General features: G+C 46.9%; 1 protein-coding gene across 2 annotated transcripts; it reads right to left on the bottom strand.

Annotated features, from left to right (window-relative positions):
• Window positions 1–1,542: 1,542 nt before the first annotated feature.
• LOC143009880 (activin receptor type-1-like) lies at window positions 1,543–21,348 on the bottom strand. 2 transcript variants are annotated; one of them, XM_076161971.1, is made up of 12 exons: window positions 21,029–21,348; window positions 10,986–11,059; window positions 10,059–10,313; window positions 9,331–9,603; window positions 8,539–8,808; window positions 7,215–7,420; window positions 5,690–5,789; window positions 4,238–4,384; window positions 3,669–3,944; window positions 2,927–3,124; window positions 2,681–2,811; window positions 1,543–2,549 (listed from the first exon to the last, which is right to left on the bottom strand). In XM_076161971.1, the coding sequence occupies exons 2-12, from the start codon at window positions 11,047–11,049 to the stop codon at window positions 2,415–2,417; spliced, it is 2,055 nt and encodes a 684-aa protein (XP_076018086.1). In that variant the 5' UTR covers window positions 11,050–11,059; window positions 21,029–21,348; the 3' UTR covers window positions 1,543–2,414. The 2 variants fall into 2 exon arrangements, with proteins under 2 accessions (XP_076018086.1, XP_076018087.1); XM_076161972.1 differs by having other exon boundaries at window positions 8,539–8,805.
• Between the last annotated feature and the right edge of the window lie 244 nt (window positions 21,349–21,592).

Here is a 21,592-nt window from a genome sequence, read left to right as displayed (position 1 = left end):
TCAGCCAAATGGAGAAGTTAACCTCGAGTTTCAATTCATATTGAAGGAGTAAGTATTCCTAACAGGCAGAGTTTCTCACCTGCATGTAGTTTGAGAGCTGTCCAGCAGGCAACAGGCGTCCACAATGTCTCTGCTGCTCAGGCGCCATGGTAACGCCAGGAGCTAACTTCACAAGGAAGTGGAAATAAATGAAGTGGCCTTAATCCCACAAGGACTTATTACTGCACAAAACAAGCTGCAAAAGTAATTTGCAACTGCATTCATTCAGAAGCCAAGGCTGCCCTGCCCGTCTGTTCTTCACCCAGAGATCAGCAGAGGGAGGAAGGTTGTTGATGCTGTTCAGCCCAGGAACTTTGACTCTTTTATGGGTTCATAAACACCACCTTTGATGTTACAGATTATACCGCATAAACATGTCCCAGTGGTGCGATAACAGCCTTCACAGGGGCCTAATAAAGTAATACAAGATCACACGATCCACACTGGAGGAACAGAGGTGAACATGGTCTCTTTTTAGATGTTTCAGTGCTGCACCTCCTTTTGAATTCAGTTATCTCTTCAAAACGAATGAGCTTAGTCACTTCTGTGGCGTTTGTGTAGCAGATGTTGACACAGTATTCAAGGGAAGACATTATTAAACGCACTGACAATGCGCCTCATCTTTATTCATTATCTATTCAGAGTCTTAGATTAGGTGGTGTGGTACGCCGAGCGACCCCTTATGGTTTGTGACATTACTGGAACTTTCTCCATATTACCGGAACAAATAAAAGTTTAAAAAACGATGTTATTGTGGCAAAAGTTTTACTTCAGTGACTTTTTTTTTTTACTTTCATGCATACTCAACAGAATTCAACAGGGCTGGATCAAATGACACTGAATGGGAGAAAGACATTTTAAATGGAGTCAACCAGCTGTTACCACATGACAGAGGCTGCCTCAGCACACTCAGACAGCAGACATCCATCGCCGTGTTTATATCATGTGGCCCCGTCTCTCTTCCAGCATATTAATGAGTCTGGGATGTATCACAAGCCGAGCCCGCGCCGTTTGTTTGACATCTGCCAAGATATCCGCTATACGGGGAGTTTCAGTTTACAGCCAGCTGGGAAAATGTCAAAGGCAAAGACCTGTGACATTTCCAAATTAATACAATTTGTTGCATTATCACTGCAGATGTCGAGTGAGCTGCATCAGGGCAAATAGCACCAATGTGTGACTATGGTTTGATCTCACTTTGGATTTTTGGGTACATTGTGGGTTTATATGGACAGTATGAACAGCAGTTTCCTTATAGACTTGTGAGTTACAAAGGATTGGAGATTAGAAGGGTGGGGTTGGATTGGAAACCACACGTTACAGACACGCAAGCATTTCTGAATTCACAACTACGTTTATCAGCAGTTACTGGTTGGGTATTGTACATGTATTGTATAATAAACAGATTCACCATTCATGACAACTGTATTAGTGCTGTATTATCACCACTTCAAAGTCCTGGAAGAACAACGTTAAAATGAGAAATGACAGTAAAAAAAAATCTACTGATACAGCATCAAAACAAACAAGGCAGATAAATTACATTTTTTTCTTCTATTGAATTAATAGAAATCACTAATTGATATAAAATATTAAAAGAAATAAAAAAAGGCTGAAGTTTGACTTCAATTGTTTGACAATGCACGCATTAAGACACCAACACACTGGTTAAGACAGTATACAGGCTTTACAGGCTGGTGTTCGGCCCACGGCGGAATAGAGTTCGGCGTCAAATAGATATTCAGTTTGTTCTTTTAGCGTTTGTCTCTGTAATGCTGAAGAAACATAGAACAGGTAGATAATTTAACATAAAAAGTCTGGTGATATACAAACAGAGTACATTCTAGAAGAGTGACAGTAGCTGCAGATGTACAACTAAATATACTGATAGCTGTTTAAGAACAAATACACGGCAAACTGGCAAGGTGACGCGTTTCCCAGGTGCATCAGCTGCACTGCTAATGAAAGCGATGCAATTTAAGATATAAGTTGAAACTGCTAAACAATACGTTGACATTTACCCAACTAAAAATGGTTGTAAATGTAGACAAATCTGCTGTTCTAACAAACTTGAGCCTACTCAAACACCCAGGGAAATGTTTCTTCCTTGAAGAAAATTGCTTGCAGTCCAGATCCTACGTCATAAAACGAATATAGTTTCCTATTATCCAAGACAGTCCTAGTCTTAGAAATGCCATGTAAGCCTTCTTTGGATGCCAAAATGTGTCCCGTCAAGTGTTTTAAAATAAATACAGTGTGCCACTATAAGAGCACTGCGTCCATCAACCTCTTGTCCTCTGAGATTCCTCTACATGGTCCTCCCTGGACGTCTTCAAAGACCTTACAGTATGTCCGCCCACCGTGACCAGAAAGGCTCAAATGTCCGTTTTGATTTTGTCCAGGGAGTTGTCGATTTTTGTTAGAGTCTTTTTAATGCGCAACGCCGTCAGCCTGGCCGAGGGATTCTGGTACCAGCACTCCTTCATAAGTTTAGCCATGGAGGTTAAAGTCTGAAAATAAAATGAGGGAAAACCAACATGTCAACATTAGAATACAGAATGATAATAAAATGACTTGTATTTTAATGAATCTATTTAGCTTTAAGGTTACAAAAAAAGCAACTTTATGTATTTTTACTCACCGGGTCTGAGAACCATCTATTTGGGATGTTGGGTCTCTGCTGGTCCACACACACCACTTTCTTCATATCCTCGAAACTGGGATCGCTGGGGACCGCGTCGTGAAACGGTGGCTTGTAGTCTTCCACAATGCCTGAAGAGCAGAGCAGAGCAGAGTGTCCAACATGAAGATCATAGACTTTGGAGCATGGTGACGTGCTATGAACTCAAGAGAATAATCAGGATCGGTTGTTTTAAAGCGTACTGACCATTGCTGACTGTCCTCCTTGCGATCTCCCAGAGGACGAGGCCGAGTGCCCATATGTCCACCCTCTTGTAGGACTCGAAGCAGTCCATCTGAATGGTGTCGTCCAGCACCTCGGGGGCCATGTAGCGCTTCGTTCCCACTTTAGGGTTATTCCCAACGTCTAACTCATTGGTGTCTTGAAAATGCATGACAGCAAGACCTGGAAATGAAAACACAGGGGGGGGATTCAGACTTCCTGTCTGAAATAAGTGTGGAAATGGACAAGACAGTGGGGCCCGCTCCATCATCGGGACCATTTAAGTGGTGACACAGCGTATAGGTGGTAAACAAACATGTTCCCTGACACAGGATGTTCCGAAAATAAGTACAATTTTCGAGGGGGGAACAAACAACAGTTTGGATGTTCGTCAGGAAAGTACATCACCTAGAACAAATTTAATACAGCCTGTAAACAAATCAGCCTGCAGCCAGGTTTGGGCTCCTACCTGAGCGAGGCTATATTTACCCAGCGGATGAAGGCACTTTTGGTTAAGGGCCGGTGCTGTGTGCAAGCAGTGGTTGTTCTGTCTCTAAATTAACAACAAATGTGGCTAAAAGGAACAATCAGAGACGGATGTGGCGTATTATGTCTGTGTTGTTATCATTATTAGTCGCTACATCTATTACGCTATAGCCAAGCAATATACCTCATTCAATACTAACGTGAAAGATAAGCCAGATCACGATTGTATAAGTGTTCTCACCCAGGTCAGCGATGCAGCACTGGCCGTTCTTTTGAACCAGAATGTTTTTGCTCTTCAGGTCTCGGTGGGCGATGGCCGGTTTGCCCTGGGTGCCGAAGATCTCCACGTGGAGATGTGCCAGGCCGCTGGCGATGGACAGGGCCATGCGGAGGCAGTTGGACGCGTCGAGCGTGCTGAGCTGCAGGTAGTCGTACAGGGAGCCCATCTCGTGGAAGTGAGTGATGAGCCACAGCTGAGTGCTGGAGTTCCTGGAGGTCATGTCCGACGCGATGAAGCCTGTGAAGTAATGGACGCCGCTAGTTAATGTAATGCAGGTTTGAACTATCACAGCAGCAGTGTGTGGAATCATGAAGAAGCATATGAATAGCTCCTCGCCCCTTTCTATCGCCACAACTGCTTCCAAATTCTATATCATAAAGGTTTGAGGAGAAGCTAAATCTTTCAAGTTCTCCTCTAAACCTTCTGATGCCTGTGCCAAACCTATTGTACGATGAACAAAATGAAGTTTCCCTGCAGTGTGAGCCGCCGCAGCCTGCTGAGCCTGATGGTGTGAGACGACAGCCACGTACCTAGAATGTTCTCGTGCCTCAGCAGCACTGTGTTGTAGATCTCCGTCTCCCTGAACCAGGACTTCTCGTCTCTGGAGGAGAAGATTTTCACAGCCACGCTCTCTCCCTGCCACTGACCCCTCCACACTTCACCGTATCGGCCCTTACCTGTCGGGCACAAAGATGGGAGAGTGAATGACAACGACTGGTAAAAAATACAAAATACAATAGATAAAATAAAGTAAACACAACAAAATACAAAAAGTGCTGACTCAGATAAAGGAATGAGTCCCATCTGATGTTGCCTGTGAATTCCAACAGTGACAAGCTGCCATCACTGCGGATATGAAGTCAAAATTAATAACGTCTATAAGAATCTCTCATAATGTTCTTACAGCACAACACGTCCATGTTTCCAGCCTCCCTCCATATGCTCTAACGCTAACCCTAACCCAGAAAGTTACAAACTCGCATTGAGACTTTTGACAATTGGCAGATAAACATGCTGCCTCCATTTATTAAGCAGATGCTACAACGCAATCTAGCTGTGGGTGGTTTTGATTGACTGGAGCTGACAGAAGTTTGAAGATTAGATTAATTAGTTCTTGCATAAACTACAGAGTGTTCAAGAAGTGTTGTTTTCCCTCACTGCAGAAACCTGTACTCTGCTCTGTTTGGCTTTCTGGCAGTTCAGCCGGTAAATAGCCCGTGTGACCTTTAAATAATGATGCAATGTTAATGTTGCTGTGTCCGTATTCAAAAGGCTTCCAGACTACGTGACACGATATTTCATCTCAGCTGCCTTAGTTGAAAACGAAAGTGCAGGCGAAGATACTAATGGACGTATTTCTTTGCTTTTAAGTGTTTTTATTAGACATCTGAGGTGAAGTTTGCTAGGTTTCTCTATTCCTGTTTATTCTTAGGTGTTTTCATAAGACAGGTAATAGCTGAGTGCATCTACCTACTCTAGCTCTAGATTTGTAGGTTGATCTTTCAGGTGGTTATACAATACTATACTATATACAGTAACACACTATTGATGTTGCTTGTGTATGGCTGACCAGACTAGTTTTCCCTTAGTTAAGTAATTAATCAAAGTTTCGTAATTCAACTCAATTAATCTGATCTTCATGTTTGCAACGGCTGTCATGTTATTTAGATTCCCCACATGAATAGAATCATTTTGGGAGATTTAGTCAGTAGTTTGGAAGAAAATGGTGTTTTCCATTTCCACTGATACTTTAAATACCAGCCAATATCCCACTAATAAAAGTTGTGTAATCTTGTCTTTGGGAACTTGCTGAAACTGTTTGTACTCTGGCATGTTTCCAGAATGTCCTCCTATTATTGGCCTGTTTCGCAATCCAAATATTTGTTTTCAAATGGAGGTTTCAGCTGGATGGATGACTTGTGGCGCATGTATTGGCTGCTCGGCGTTGATTAATCTGTCGATATGAAGAGCAGCACACTTACCCACGCACTCATTCAGCGTGATTTGTCGCGCGACAGTGCGCTGGACGAGGAACGGGAGTCCAGAGCCGCTTCCTGAGGTACAGGAATGGTCCAGCAGATCCTGGGAAAGAGGAAAAGGGCATGGATATTTACACAAGTGTGTTAGATGAATAACCCCTCAAAGGAATTCTGTGTCTACGGCTTTAAAAAACGATGGAATAAGGAGCATCTGGGCCTCACATGGAGGCTAACACAAGCAGGCTGCCTTTGATGTCGCACCCACAAGGAATGGCGGGGGACAATCTGTGGAAGAATTTCACAGTGCCAGGATATGGGTATGGGTGTGTGTGTGTGTGTGTGTGTGTGTGTGTGTGTGTGTGTGTGTGCATGTTGGAGGAGCAGAGTGCCCCCTGCTGAGTAAACAACAGCAGTGCCGCCCCCTCGCCTGTGACTGGTGTGTGGGCTGGAGATATTTTATAATCCAAAGGCCAGACTCCAAACAGGCGCAATGCTGCTAAGCCCTTTATTTTTATCTCAGCCACAAGACATGCAGTGCAGTTTGGCTGCCACAAGGGGGCAGTGCACAGCAACACTGTTAGAGCAATGTGGAGCTGGAAGGGGAGGAGGAAGAGGAGGAGGAGGAGGAGGTTTGATATCAACAAAAACAACAACAGGAAAAAAGGATGGCATGAACAAACGGATGACTAATGAAGCAGCTGACTGACAGAATCTGGCATTAAAAACCAGACAGGGGCCTTTCACTGAAAAACGGGCTATTCTGCAGAGAGTTCGGGGGATCTGTTGGGAAGCGGCGGAACACAACCAGAACATTATCAGAGCCAGCGTCTGGGCCGCAAACTGCAGAGAGACGAGCACATCTGCTTCTGTCCAATTTGCTGCTCAGAGCCGTGCCAATGTTCCCTAATAAGCTTTCTGGAGGAGCTGCTGAGTTCTTTTTAATTACGCACGCAGGGAAACCTTCCGTGGGTTTAGCTCGAAACAGACACAAAATCAGCTATTGTCCACACACACACAAACCCACACAATGTTTCTAAACTGCACAGACCTTTTTAGAGGAGTAGAGAAACGCTAAGGGATTCTGTTAGGGCACCAGTCAGACTGTATGCAGTTTGTGCTCAGCTTGATTATATAGTGTGGGAGCCAATGAATGTGCTTGGATGTCATTCAGACAAACCACAGGACTCCACCTAAACTCTGGATCAGCTTAGTGGGACTCAAAACAGAAAGCCACAGAAACTCACAGTGTACGGCTGAGAGGGGAGGAGATGAAGAAAACAGCTTTAGACTGAACTGGGACTGGAGAAGAAGAAGAAGGACTCCTCATCATACACATATGGAGCATATGGTGCCAATTTTGTGCTCCTCTGCATTGGATATTAAATGTACTGGATATTATATGTATTGAAAAATGAAGACCCCTGGGGAAACTTTGTTCAACCAATTAAATAAGTTCCACATTGCAGACATCTGCCAGAAAACGTCAGATTTGTTGGTTCACACGCCTCGCATGGTTACACCGACTCACCGCCAGAGTGCTCTCGCCCACATTGGAGGCTATGAGTCCGTCGATGGTTCCGTACTCTGCGTCCCGTGACGTCAGCCTCTCCATTTGGTTGTTGTGGATGCGTCTGAAGACAAGGATGGCGATGGTGGACAGGACGACGAGGACGATGATGGGGGCCACGATGACGACGGCCAGCGTGGCCACGCTGTAGCTCCTCGCCTCGGCAGCTGTGACCAGAGGGAAGGTTGAACAATGTGAGTTTCCTGTAGAGAGTGAATCGAGCTGTTCCTTTGGTAACCGGCTCAGCCCACCAACACATCCACATAAAGCTTGATGAGTCAAACCAACATGGGAGAAGAACCGCTGTAAGGGCAAAAAGATGCTTCAGATGATTCAGGAGGCGCTGTGGGTGCTGTTTGTGCATGTGACTCCCCCAACCCGTCCAAACTCTACATTCATCTAATTAACAGAGAGGAGTCCCCTTGGAAGGACTCATTTCATGACCGCTGTTCGACCAGCCTCGCCCATTTCCAAGGACCCTTGAAAATGTGGCATTGGGAGGGCAACCAGTGTCGCCTTCCTGTCCCAGTATTTCCCAGAAACCCATTGTGTTCCAAACTAATAATTCTTGTTCTACTGCTATTTGCATGTATGCGTTCTTCTCCTACGGCCTGAAGTGTAAATGCCTGAACTAACCACAGTCTCTGTGGCGACTTAGCCATTATTCCAGAGGAGTGTAATTAACTATGCAGGGGGTAAAGCTTTTCCTTGTTGCTTCTTCTGGCCCACACATGCCGGGGCTCAACCACACGGCTCTCACGGAGGAGGAAGCCAATCAGAGGCGGAGGTTGTACGCGGAATACACATGTGCGCAAGTATTCACATAAACACGCAGTGGAAGACAGCACAGCACAGCACAGCCTGAGGAGCAAACCGCCACACACACTTTCCAAACATTCCAAGGGAAAGACTGAGCTGCTCCGCCTGCAGCACAGACAATGCTCCCCTTTTCTCCCCTCGCATACTGAACTCTTTCTCCACACGACTGGCAACACATTTCGAGGAGGTCGCCAACGCCGAGCCAAACACGCAGATACTGTAGGGGGCGGATGTGTGTGTGCCGTATAACTTCATCACCACAGCTGATTCAGGCCAGATGGTCAATATCTTAGCTGGGAGTTAAAGGGTTAAAAAGCTGAGGTTTACATTTCTTAAGATGTTACAGTCCCACAAAGTATGTTTACCACTGAAATCTCAAAAAAAACAATTCAACACCCGCCTTCTGAGATAGGAAAATATCCCTGCAATGCATTCTGGGTAGCATACTGCCATGCATGCACTGTACCTTGGACGGGCAGCTCCACGGTGCTGTTCTTGTTGCACAGGTGGCCGTGGCAGCACTCCACCACCTGGTCTCTGGAGGGGGGCGTCTTGCAGGTCAGCGTGCTCTGCTCGTACACCTTGAAGCAGCCTTTCTGGTACACCGGCGAGCCCGCGTTCACCGCCACCGACGAGAAACACTGGTGGCCCATGCAGCGATCGCCCGTCGCGCACGAGCTCCCCTCGCACACGCACTCGTGCTCCTCTCTGACCTGCGGCTTCACCTCCGCCTCTGCTGAACAAACAGGGGAGGGAGACGAGGCTGGTGAGGAGGCAGATCTTGAGACAGTAAACGATGAAGATATTTCTGGATCAGTCAGTATGTTTACACGCACTTTATAAATGTAGATCACGCTGCCATTAAGGCAATAATCAATCAGGCATATAAACACGCCGCCTCCGTGTGCATTTCCTCACTGGGCAGACTTGCCTCATACTGCGATTACGCAACGCCTCGTGTTTACACGCGAGCGGCTGACTCCTGTTGAGTCTGTGTACAAATACGACTTAATCACCAAGTTGCCTACAATTCAGAACAATATTCGGTACAGAGTGACAGGTAAACATACTGACTGATCAATCAAAATACAAGTCAAATATTATTCTATATTAGAATAATGATGTAATTCGAAACATGCTGCAGCGTATGAAAGTGATTTTCATGAACCCTAAATAAAGATCTGTGGTTTCCTCTCGGTTTTCCTTTTGGTTGAAACCAGGAGCTCAGTGTTGAAAGGAAGCGGTACGAGCCAATCACCTCTCCCTGACGTGTGCACGGTGACGTTCATGTTACACAGATGGCCCTGGCAGCACTTCACAGCGTGGCCCGGCGACGGCGGCGTGGCACAGGTGGCTCTGCCCTGCTCGTCGTCCCTCAGGCAGCCCTTCTGTTGGACGGCGACACCGTCCGTCACCTTCATGGAGGAGAAACACTGCTGGCCCGTGCAGCGATCGCCGCGCTCGCACACGCCCCCCTCGCAGGCGCACTCCTGCTCCCTCAGGACCGGCCTGCCAGGAGGCGGCTCTCCGTCTGATAAAAGGAGAGCGAGACAGGAAAATCCATTAGGGCAATAACATTAAATTAAACGGCATTCACTCAGAATGGTAACAGTTGAGTATGTGTCTGTGATGGCTGGAGAATGAAGCGATGGAAGAGATTTTGATTCAGCACTTATTTTCAATATATCTAATACATTATCCTGGCACAAACAAACAGAAGTGTTCTGAAATGCAGCTGGAATTGCTGACAGCATGAACAGTCTCTGGAATGGCTCCTGTTCAAGCGTACGGACATGAGGAATGACTTCATACTGCTCAGTCGCTCATGAATGTCACGCTGTTTCTCATTTAACACAGAATATTGGAGCTTCCCACATGAGTAAGACCCTCCAGCGTGGGTCAACTACTTCTGAAACAACACATTATGTTTGTTTGCGGTGTAGTACAAAGTCCTTTTCAAGCAGGAATCGTTTACGCCCGTCTCACCTCTGACTGGGAACTGCAAGGAGACGTTCACGTTGCACAAATGGCTGAGGCAGCACTCCGTCACCTTCTCGGGCGTCGGTGGGGCCGCGCAGCTTAAGGAGACGCCGCTGTTATCCAGGACGCAGCCCCTCTGTAGGGCCGCGGTCCCGTTCAGCGTGGAGAGGGAGGTGAAGCACTGCCGGCCGTAGCAACGCTCCCCGTTACTGCAAGACGATCCGCTGCATACGCACTCGTAGCGTTTCGAGCTGACCTCATCTGCAAAGAAGAACGTGGAAGGAGCGAGAATTGATCCTCTGCCAGAGTGAAAACTGCATTAAAAGAGTTTAACTCGCACCAAATCTAATCAAGCAAATGTGTATTTACTTTATGTATTTACTGACAATGCATATTTGGAGTCCAGATGTCTATTACAAGCATGGGGAGGCTCATTTGTGTCAATGCACAGAACATTTGCTTCTCACTGAATACGCCACTGCAGTTGATTAAGAAACATCGAGGGACAGAACATGAGAGGGAAGCAAAGCGAGGACGGAAGGGGAGAGAACGTGTGTGTGTGTGTGTGTGTGTGTGTGTGTGTGTGTGTGTGTGTGTGTGTGTGTGTGTGTGTGTGCGCGCACATGAAAGACATCTGAGGGGACGGAGACACAAAGGCTGAGAGAATGTGTGTGTGTGCATGTGTCAACAACAAGAGAGAGAGAGAGTGAAAGAGTTCAGGCTCACCACCGACACACACACTCAGATCAACTTTACACATTTTCACTTATGTACTTGGCAGAGGCGGTCACTGTAATCTGGTTGGTTTGTAGTAGATACAGGGTTAGCTCCAGCCGTGTCTGTCTGCACCCCCCCTCCTCCATCTGTCTACAGTCTCGTACCTTGACGCGTAGTAATCTGGCTTTTGAGGAGACGCAGCGAGGAGCAGCTTACCTTCCATGCAAGAGGCGGAGAGGAGGAGGGCGACGAAAACCAAAAGGAACACGTGACCCTTCATCGCTGTAGATCTGCAGGGGAGGAGGAGGGGGGAGGGGGGGGGGGAGAGAAAGAGAGAGAACATTAGCCATTCAATGAAGTCATTACAGGAAGTGACAGTACAGCGACAGACTCAGTGAGATAAGTACACAACTGTTTCCAAAAAGAGGATAATGACATTGATGGATTCGAGTAATTTGGCGATATAGAACATTCTTGAGAATAGCTCTGGGTTTGTGTGTGTGTGTGTGTGTGTGTGTGTGTGTGTGTGTGTGTGTGTGTGTGTGTGTGTGAGGGGGGGTGATATAGTGCAAATGTATCAGAGGGAGCCATTTCTTCTTTAGCAGTGGGAGACCTTTACTTGTGTTAAAAAAAAAGAGTCAACGCCAAGTTTATAATGCTGAAGAAGTGAAAAGTGGGTCTCGTGCCTCTCTGTTGCCCTGGCAACAAGGTATTGAGTGGCAAGCAATGGGGAGGCTGGTGCTCTCCTATTGGTTGACTGTGTGTGTGTGTGTGTGTGTGTGTGTGAGTGAGAGAGAGAGAGAGAGAGAGAGAGAGAGAGAGAGAGAGAGGGGTGGGGGGTGCTTGGCAGTGAGGGAGAAGAACAGACAGACATGAGAGGAGGAGGAGGAGGAGGAAGACGAGTGTGGGTGCCCGAATATTACGGTTTACAGACGTGGAGACGGGCTACTGCTTCAATCTCTCAAGAGTGAAGAGGAACGTCCACACACACACACACACACCCAGTGCATTTATGTTCACGTTTTGCACAGCGATTGATTCTGTCAGGCCGCTGGTTCTACCCCCCGCTGCAGTACGTTTGTTTCAAGCTGATATGAAAGTTTGGAGGAGCCTAAATAGCCTGCAGCATGCCCCGGTTAGGCCACACTAAGCACCGCAGCGCTTATCTTAGCAGCGTGTGTGTGTGTGTGTGTGTGTGTGTGTGTGTGTGTGTGTGTGTGTGTGTGTGTGTGTGTGTGTGTGTGTGTGTGTGTGTGTGTGTGTGTGTCTGAGTGCTTCTGTGCTGTGCCACTGATAAATACCCCAGCATGCCACCCCCACCCCCCACCAAAGCCTTTGTGCCCGTCTCCCAGACATAAATGATTAAGCACGTAGTGTTAGTATTAGCCCGACGGCGGCGTCTGTGCGGCCCTGCTTGCGCGGCGGACCACATGCTGCTCCGTTAATCAGAGCACAAAACAGAGCCTGCCGCATGGAGATAATCGGGGGGGGGGGGGGGGGGGGGGGGGGGGGGGGGGGGGCTCTGTCTGTCTGTCTGTCTGCCGCCCCCACACCCCCTCTGCTTCATCCCTGGGTGGAGAAAGAGAGAGACGAGCACCCAGGGAGGCCGGGAACAGGGGGATGAAGGGGTAAACAGGGGCGTTACGGGGGGCAAGTGAGGTGTAGCCAGGGGGGCAACTAGGGGGCAGTGGGTCAGAGATGGTGGGGGGGCAGGGGGGTTTCAAGCTCAGGTTACACTTCCAGACCTCGGAAAATTAATAAATGAAGTGACAATAAACTGAGCCTAAGTGGGATGACACGGGAGACAAGTGGGCCAGGGGAGGTTGCACCAGTGACGGAAGCTGTAAGGAGGGTAGTGGGACGGGGAGGGATCGGGTGTCCGCGCCCGTGGGGACGGTAAGGAAGGAAGGAGGGCACCACGCTGGCTGGGGCCGCGGATGGAGGAATACGGAACACAGGAAGAAGGGATTAGTGGAGAATATAATACGGCGGGTCAGGTGCTCAAACTTTGTCCATCACGCCTGTTAGGACACAAAACACACACACATACACACACACACACACACACACACACACACACACGCCTGCTGACAGATCAATAACGCACTTCATTTACACACACACCAGGTTCTATTTAACGTTTCCAAACGTGCTGCTGCGTTCCGTCTTACAAACACACTGACGGACCCTGGACGGGATGTTGGGAATGAACCGTCTCTATTTTCTTGTCGCACACACATAAAGCGAGCAATTACAGCCATCAGCCACAGCGAGGAGAGTTTTAGTCGTATAGATTATGCGCCACTACAGTGCAAGTAGACTCCTTGTTGATAAATATGTGAACCATCAGATTCCTGCTGAGCTTATACAAAAGGAAAGCTTTCTTTTTTAAAACAGATAAACAGGCTATTTTCACAACAGTTCACTATAATAGTCGCATAAAAACCCGACTGGGTGTAAAAGCCAAAAGCCGGTAACATGAATCATCACGCCAGCCGACAGCTCAGCTTGATGAATACGCAGCCGCGACCGGGCCTGATATAAGAAACCTCTGATAGGATTCACAGGAGGGAGACGGGCTGGACGAGCATCTGCAGAAGAGATTGCGATCTGAGCAGACAACTTTATGGTGCCGTGTGTGTGTCGCAGCCCTCTATCCCTGCGTATTGAATTCTCTGGCAGTGTTCTGCAGTGTGTTCACAGAGCGCTGACATCCTGCCAAGGGTGTGCTCTCATTTTCCCCCCTCAATCTGCCTCAGCCCCCCCGTCTTCCAGCCTTTCATTCCCTCCCTGCTATATCCAATCGTGACGACGTTGGTAAAACACGAATACGCAACGGTGATTACAAGTACAAGGCAAACAATAGATCAATCAGCAGTACGCCACGTGGAAACCGTCCTTCCATCTTCGAAAAGCTGAAGCTGTTTGTTTTGGCCGTCATTGCCGTTATGCGAGTGTCTCGAGTAGAGTGCTGCTCAACGTCGCCGCCGCCGTGATATACGAGCACGAAGCTTGTTTATGGAATTATTATGAGTGTGACATTGAGCTCAACACAAAGTGGACAAAGTACTGAGCGAGGGTGGATCGACTTGAAGGTGATCCCGTATCAGCGCTGCCGATTTACTTGTAGACGTAAGGTAATTGCTCCATATACAGGTGGTGGTAGTCTGGGATTGTATTGCCATGGAAATCAACGTGTGTCTGTGCTTCTCTCGTAACAATCTTGGAGAAAATTCTGTGTTGAAATATCAATGATTTTCCCACAATCTCACTGGTCCAACGATTCAAATCTGCTTTAAACTCTGATGAATGAGTGCAAAGCATCGTTTTTGCATAAATCGGTTATCTAAGGCTTTGAGGATGGACCCTTCTTGTAAATATCTGCTTCAGAGCTACTGAGTGATATTTACTTAGATGCTTCACTTGTTTCATGATCAGTCAAGAGCCGTGCCTGAGAGATATGCAAGGAAAACTGCCAATACGGGTCGGCAGACATCGAGCGGAACGTGAAAAAAACGGCATTCAACATCGAGTAAAAGTGCATTCGTCTGTAGGGCCACTTCATCCCGCCTGTCTGCTCTGTATTCAGGTCAGAATGGAGGAGAGAATGACAACAAGCGTGGCGTATCACCGAGGTTGGGGAGAGTGGAGGCTGGGAGCCCTGCAGGAGCTGCTGAGTCATCACACTGAAAAGGAGGGAGACGGGATGTGAATTCTGTGTCTGAGCTGGCAGGGTGGCACAGTTGCCATGGCACAAATAGCTCAGGCACCGAGGAAACTGCAGTGAGCTGCAGGACGGCGGGGGAAGAAACAGCAGAGACAGGGCGGCGTGGAGACAGTGCTGTTTTTGCGTCCCCATCCCAGACCCGCGCCCAGACAGACGGCCAAAGAGCCAGCGTGCCGTCAGGATAGCACAGATGGTTTGCTCCTAGGTGGATGTAGGTGTGATGCAGACCTGAGGGTGAAAGTTGTCCTCTTTACAAGAGCCCACATTCATATTCACACTGCAGCTCAGCAAAACAACACACTCACCTCAGTCTAAAAACACCTCTCTGCCTACAGTCAAACACAACACTTGGGAGGAACAAAAAGTGAGAGAAAAGGGAAACAACAATAAACTTATACAGTAGGTGGGTTATGAGGGATGATGATGATGCAGTTACATCCAAACGACCCTTAGAGAAAGTTGCGGACTCGAGCGTCGGTGTTGCGTTCAAGAAAAACCCACAAAGCTTTTTCCTTCTGGTTTGGCTCTGATTGCTTTCATGCTTAAACTGAACCAAATCGTACCAAACTTTGGGGTCAAATGCACCAAAAAGGTTAGTGAGAAAGCGCCATTAGAGGTGCATCATGCGAGGAGGAGCGTGGTTCTTAGTCACCCATTGCTTCATCGAACGTAACTTTCCTGCCATTCATTGTATTCTGAAGGCTTGTTGTGAATATCTCTACATATGTCATTAAAACCTCACGGCCATTTGTTGTGAAATTACAAGCTCGGTAACTCCACCTTAAAGATGTCCATGTGTTGCTAACAATGCTAGTTTTGGTAGACTAGCAAGGGGGTTGATCCAACAGAAGAGGAAGTACTGAATGAACCAAACACAAGTTGACCTGCTGACCTTCACTGGAGACACAAACAGCCACGAGAGTTGGACGAGTTACAGCTGGAGGGTATCAGACATTTACAAGACTATAGTTTGACTTGGGATCCAGAAACACAACGATCACATGTGGAGCCATGAAAGAAGAGTTTGAGGAAAGTTCTACTTAATTTGAATGAATGCTGAGGTCTTTGCTATATTAAACCCATTTACTAAACTCAGTGCCTCATAATTGTACTATGGTAGACAATGGCAGTGACTTCTAACCCTCTAAATTGTGATTCTGTTTATCTCAGAGGCAAATACAGACACTTGAACTAGATACATTATTGTGTTCAAGCAAAGACGTAAGAAGCCATTACTACTACTATCCAAACACTTGACTGTGTTTCGGGCAAAAGACTGTTTATGTTACAACACAAGTGAGGTTGAAATGTTTCGGGATCTGAGTCTTGTTTTGTTGCGGTTCTCAATTTAGCAGCATTTTCATTCAGTTACACCCACAGAAACGGTACTTACCTGTGACCAATAATCTGGTCCTGTTTGAATGCCTGCTTGATATCCTGTGTCACACATAGGGGGTGTGTGTGAAATGGTCATGACTGAGCTCGTTTGAAGCAAAGAAAAGCTTTATTTACTTATGTAAATAAAAGCCCCCCCACCCCTCTTTCCCATCAAGCAGGAGATTAAAGAAACACCTCTGTGGCCCCTGGTCAGGTTTTGTGGAATGTGTGGTGCCCCATCAGGTCTGGCCAAAGTGGATTTCTCAGAGCCTTCTTCTCTGCCTCCTTTCACATCGTGAGGAATGTAATGAAATGCAAATACCCACTGTGATCAAGCTTCACTCACATCCTCACTGTACCAGGCAACAGCACAGCAGCTTTTTATACCTTGGCTACAATACAACTCTGGATCATTTTGTACATACACACACACACACACACGAAAACAAACACACCGAGATCAATCAAAGGCGATAAGCATCTTTTGTTCCGTCAAAGGCCCACCCTATCCCTCCATGTCTGTACACACTGGACTGCTGCCAGATCTCCTCACAAAGCATTCTTGAAATCGAATTAGATTTCATTAGGTCATGCAAAGTTTGGATTTGCCTTCAAACGAGGCGCAGCACCCCTGGGAAACACGGTGTGGGCAACAAAAGACAACCTACAAAGATTCTCGCGTGTGGACAACGTGCGATATGTTGGTTGGAATTCTACACTAGAAGAAAATAAACCACAGAACACACCACAGAAAGAAAACCTCGCCAGCCAATGGAAGTTGAGTTTTCCTTCTTACCAGGTGTCAGTGTGGCCTTTGTTACAAGTCTTGTGAGACTCCACTGACAGGAATTGGAACTTATGCATCACTATCAAGACAGGTGTTATGAAACCTACGGAGTCTGTCACCATAGCATTTAGACATTCATCGTCAAACAACCATCAAAATACCTGAAACACCCCATTCAAACACTGTCTTTATGGCCTTTGGTCGTGTTTGCCGACAAAGGAATGCACAAACAGTCTCCCTCCAAACGACCATTTCACAAAGTTCACCACACTGGAACGACACCATTCTCAAAAGGACACATTGATTTGTATCACAGGAGCTGCTTTTAACACAGACTCAGCCAGCAGGGGACAGGTTGAAAATGTTAAAACTCTTTTCATACTCTGATGAGGTAGTACATTGCTTCCTTCAAACATCACGCATACAATAATGCACGATGGTAAGCAGCTTAAATATGAGTGTGTGTTCAAAAGGAAGAGACCCGGATGCGATTGTGAAACATTTATTAATGCACCTAAAAAAATACGTGATTTAACAGAACAGGTTTGAACATTGGACGGAGTCACGGTCTGTTTAGAAGACGCACCATAGAGGTGATCAAAGGTGCGCAACAACAATGCGGGGGGTAACTACAGAGTGTTCAAACCAGTCTGTAGGTGCCCTGGCGTGGTAGTATGCAGAGTATGAGCAAAGCAAACTCTCCTCATGCATACTCACGCAGCATGGAAGTGCAGTAATTGCGTGTACATTCAAACCGCCGCTCTGTCCGGGGTGTGCGTCTCACTAAACGCTGTGCCTGTGCAAACATCGACCGCAAAACCATTCCCCGCCGAGCTGAGAATTACTCAGCCACTAACGCGAGACAATTAATGTGTTAAAGCCACAAAGCCCCTTAGCACCGCTGACCTGAGTCATTACATCCTGGCACCACTGTGGGCTTTATGAGCGGGAACTTCCTGGCCTTCCTGGGAAGAAAGACTTCTAAAGAATAGAAGCAGTAGTAAACAGTTTCCAATTACATGTAGTACTATTGTCAGAAAGAAGAAATTACGATACTTAAGTGTGTAAACAAAAAAGAGTTATTACAAGACTGATTCAAGAATGCTCCATCAGTGTGACTGAGAGGTTCATCACAGCAAAATTACTTCAGTTTACTACAAGCCCATGATCCAAGAGATGAACAATAGATTTCCAATCTGTGGACAAAGTACCCAGACTGAATGAAAGCCCTGGCCTGAGACGGTGAGGGAGGGAGGGCAGGCACGGAGGCAGAAACTGAAACAAAGCCATAACTTCTCTTCCAACAGCTGAGCGATAAGACAAGAGCAGTGAAGCGAGTGAAGGGCTCATAAAACCTGTATCGCAGACTGTCTCCTGTGCAGTCTGGGGTCTGCGTGGAGAGGAGAGGAGCCACACGCACTGCAGAGCTACAGTATGTGTGCGTGCGTGTGTGTGTGCAGATGGCGGAGTCTCGTCTCTTCTCTCTGTCTCCACTCGCCCTAATCAACGTCTGAACGTAGAATGGGGGTGGGGGGAATCAATAAGCCCGTAAAGAGCCACTAGAGGAGCAGAGAAACAAGAACCATGGCCGTCCAAACAGCAAACAGTGAAACAAGACCAACCGGACGACATTCAAGATCCTCTCATTCATCCCCCTCCCCTCTTAACTCCTCTGCTGAGACTGCAGTACCCGCCGGTCCAAGGCAGCTCCTCTCATCCAGATATGTTTGGGCTACGGGAGGATTATATTTATTAAAAGGCTGGAGGATTTTTCCTTTGACTAAAAATAACACTGCAGACTGAGGCCTCCATTCTGAAAAGCTGGACACGAGCAACCAGCAGAAGAAAACTCAACCCACATGCTGCGTTCCTCCGCAGCCTGCTGCCTCGTCGGATGCCAGGTCTGCTGCTCGCCCAAATGGAGAGAGAGAGGCAAACTTTCTGGCCAAGTCAGCATCTATACGTGCACACGTAGGCGCGGGCGCGCACACACACTCGCATACACAAGCTGCAGCGTCACAGCTGATGGATTCACATAGAGGTTGGTACTCTACTTTCAGGACTTTCAGCCAAGTCCTGCCCCCTTTCTATCCCTCAAACCTCCCATCTGCCTTCACACACACACACACTCTGGCAGGCACATCTCCTCCTCCACACCTCACTCCCTCCCTAACTAGAGAGGCACCTACACGGTCGAGCAATGAGTCGCAGACTCTTGCTCAGACTTGAAGTAGCCTAATGTTGGTCTCATAGCTGCAGTTCTCTTGTTAATGACAGAGTGTGTAATCCGACTCCACACACACACACACATATGTATATACCCTCACCACACAACCCCCCACCCTCCTGCAGGGCTTTTCAGAGGTAGGCACTTCCCTCTCTCTCCTCCCCTCACATTGTTCCAACCCAAACTGGCAGCTGGTTCTGACAGCCAAATTACTGCGCACAGAGAAATGATTGCTGTCGGAGGTCTAGTTCCCCCTCGCTCGCTCTCTCCATTTCTCTCTCCCTCTCTCTCTTTGACAAATTACACACTTTATAGCCATCGAAAAGAGCAGCTTGAGGGGTTCGGATGCTCAGCAAAGATATTTGGGAAGCCTACAGAAAAACTTTAGAGATAAGAAGAAGAGAGACAGGCTGTAAAAATCAAGCTGACATCAAAGAGCTGTTTGTGTGGAGCAGGATATTAAGAGCTCAGATATGTGGTGACAGCGAGATAAAGTTGTAGGAGAAGAAAAATGGCAACAAACTAACATTACTTAATGTGGGCTCTTGACATGAAGAAAAGGGTGTTTTAAGTATTTTCAAAGTGATTTGTGTTGTGTTGAAAGAGAGTAACAGCACAACCTGATCCCATTGTTGGAAATGCATTGCCGGTCTGAGAGGGACTGATAGCTCTTCACTCTGGGGACCATGTTACCTCAGATAGGCCGCCTTAAACAAAGGCACGGCCCCAAAGCCTAACAATAACATTATAAAAGACCAAGAGGCTGGGAGAAAGAGAAGAGGGCTAATCACACCAGGAGGTAGATGGGACACAATCAGACCGGTGCCTTTTTCCCCTCGACTCAATAGAAAAGGATCAGTGGGAGCCCCTGGAGCTGAACGGCATCCCAGCCCAGACTGACTGACGTCCCTTTATCTGACCGCTATCAGCCAGACTCCACCAACGCAGGACTCCACCACGCATAGCAGAGCCCACAAAGAGGCCAGAGCCCAGTGAGTGTTCAGCTGCAGGGCCACTGAGTCACTCTGCAGATCCACATCCACACAAACAGGCAATTAACAGTGACTAATTATAACAGACAGACAAGCTGAACGACTTAAGTGTCTTTGCAGCCTTACTCCGTACAAATTAAAATCTGAATCATCTTACCTGTCAGGTGATTGAGCATATAGAAGTATGAATCACAACGTTCAAAAGTTCAATTCTCAGTGAAAGCGATAATTTAAGAGAATTACAGTTATCCAGACATTCATAAGCTTTGGTGAAGGAAATTGGTCTTCTTCTGTTAGGTTGTGGTTGTGAGTGAGGATCTGGAGTTACATGTGAGGAAGTACCGTACACATTGGTGTGAGACAGCCCTGCTCTCTCTCACGCACACACACACACCTTCTAATCAGCATAATCATCTGTGAAAGTCTTCACAGGAGCATTGACACCCTTCTAATGAAGTTTGTAGATCCTCATTAGCAAGTCTGCGAGGCTTTTCCAACCAGATCTCATCACACTTAAAACCAGTTTCTTCAATCATTCAGCAGATTTGTGAGTAAGTGAGCAAATCGTTCAGATGCGAGTTTTGCTCATACTTGTTTTTCTCTCTAGTGGGGTTCGTGATTAAATATGGACCCCCCTTTCTCCTCCTCCTCCTCTCCTCGGGCTGCAGAGGTGATTGTCGTGTTAAAGACGCACAGCAGGGGATGATGGAGACACACGATCAAACAGTAACGACCCTCCCAACCGCGCTTTGCATGACCAACAAAAAAACTCAAAAGTCTAAGTCACAACTAGTTGCGATGTTGCACCTTCGATTCCGACAGAGAATCGAGAGAGAAAACACAAGCAGCTATGGAAGCGAACCTGTGAGCAAATATGAAGCGACTGCGCGAATGTTACGCATTTTCTGTCTCCTTCGCGTTTACGTTACACATTTTAGCGCAAAGTACAAATGTCAAATCGGGACAAATAAATAAGTTATGCCTTTAATGACACACAGGTCGGTATTTATATGAAGGGAAGCCCGGCGACTTTGTGAGAGAACATTACGACATATTTTGCAGCATTACTACAAACTCCATAAACATGTTTGTACCCAGATCGGATGACTGAGGCGTAACGTTTCTACTGTAATGGTTAAGCAAACTTACCGTGCGGGTAATATTCCAAAGTGCTTCACTGAGCGGGTCGGTTCACTGGTGCAAATCGAACTATTCTGCCATCTCCCGAGAATTCACCGACAAAACCCAAAGTCTGAAAAGAAGAGCCTGCGCGCCGCCAACATTATCATCAGCCGTTCCTCAAACGCAACTTGAGATATTTACGTGTCGTGCATATTCCGGAAAGAAAAGTGATGCTACATGTCGTAACTTTGTCCTTCATACATTCGAACACTGTTAAGGTTCCGCCGTACCGGAGCTTCGGCGGCTGAGCTACGAAGGCACAACGCTGGGATTGGAGGAGGAAGTTACCTTGCAACCACTCACTATAATTAACGAACACCCAGCGATAAACAAAGGCGTTTCCGCTTAGGCTTTTCAAAATAAACTGACACATTAGTTTTCTTTCGCCGAAGGAAAATATTCAATCTTTATTTCGTCATGTCCTCTTTATAGAAACTATTTCAGACAATTGTCCAATTTTGGCATTTAGAAAAATATATCAGGTTTAATTAACGAATTCAAAACAAGAAATACCCTTACTGAAACGATGTG

Source organism: Genypterus blacodes, unplaced genomic scaffold (assembly GCF_046128005.1).
Source record: "Genypterus blacodes isolate CSIRO-AG114 ecotype Tasmania unplaced genomic scaffold, CSIRO-AGI_Gbla_v1 ptg000118l_1, whole genome shotgun sequence".
NCBI classification, from domain to species: Eukaryota; Metazoa; Chordata; class Actinopteri; order Ophidiiformes; family Ophidiidae; genus Genypterus; species Genypterus blacodes.
This window is presented reverse-complemented; position numbering and strand designations above follow the sequence as displayed.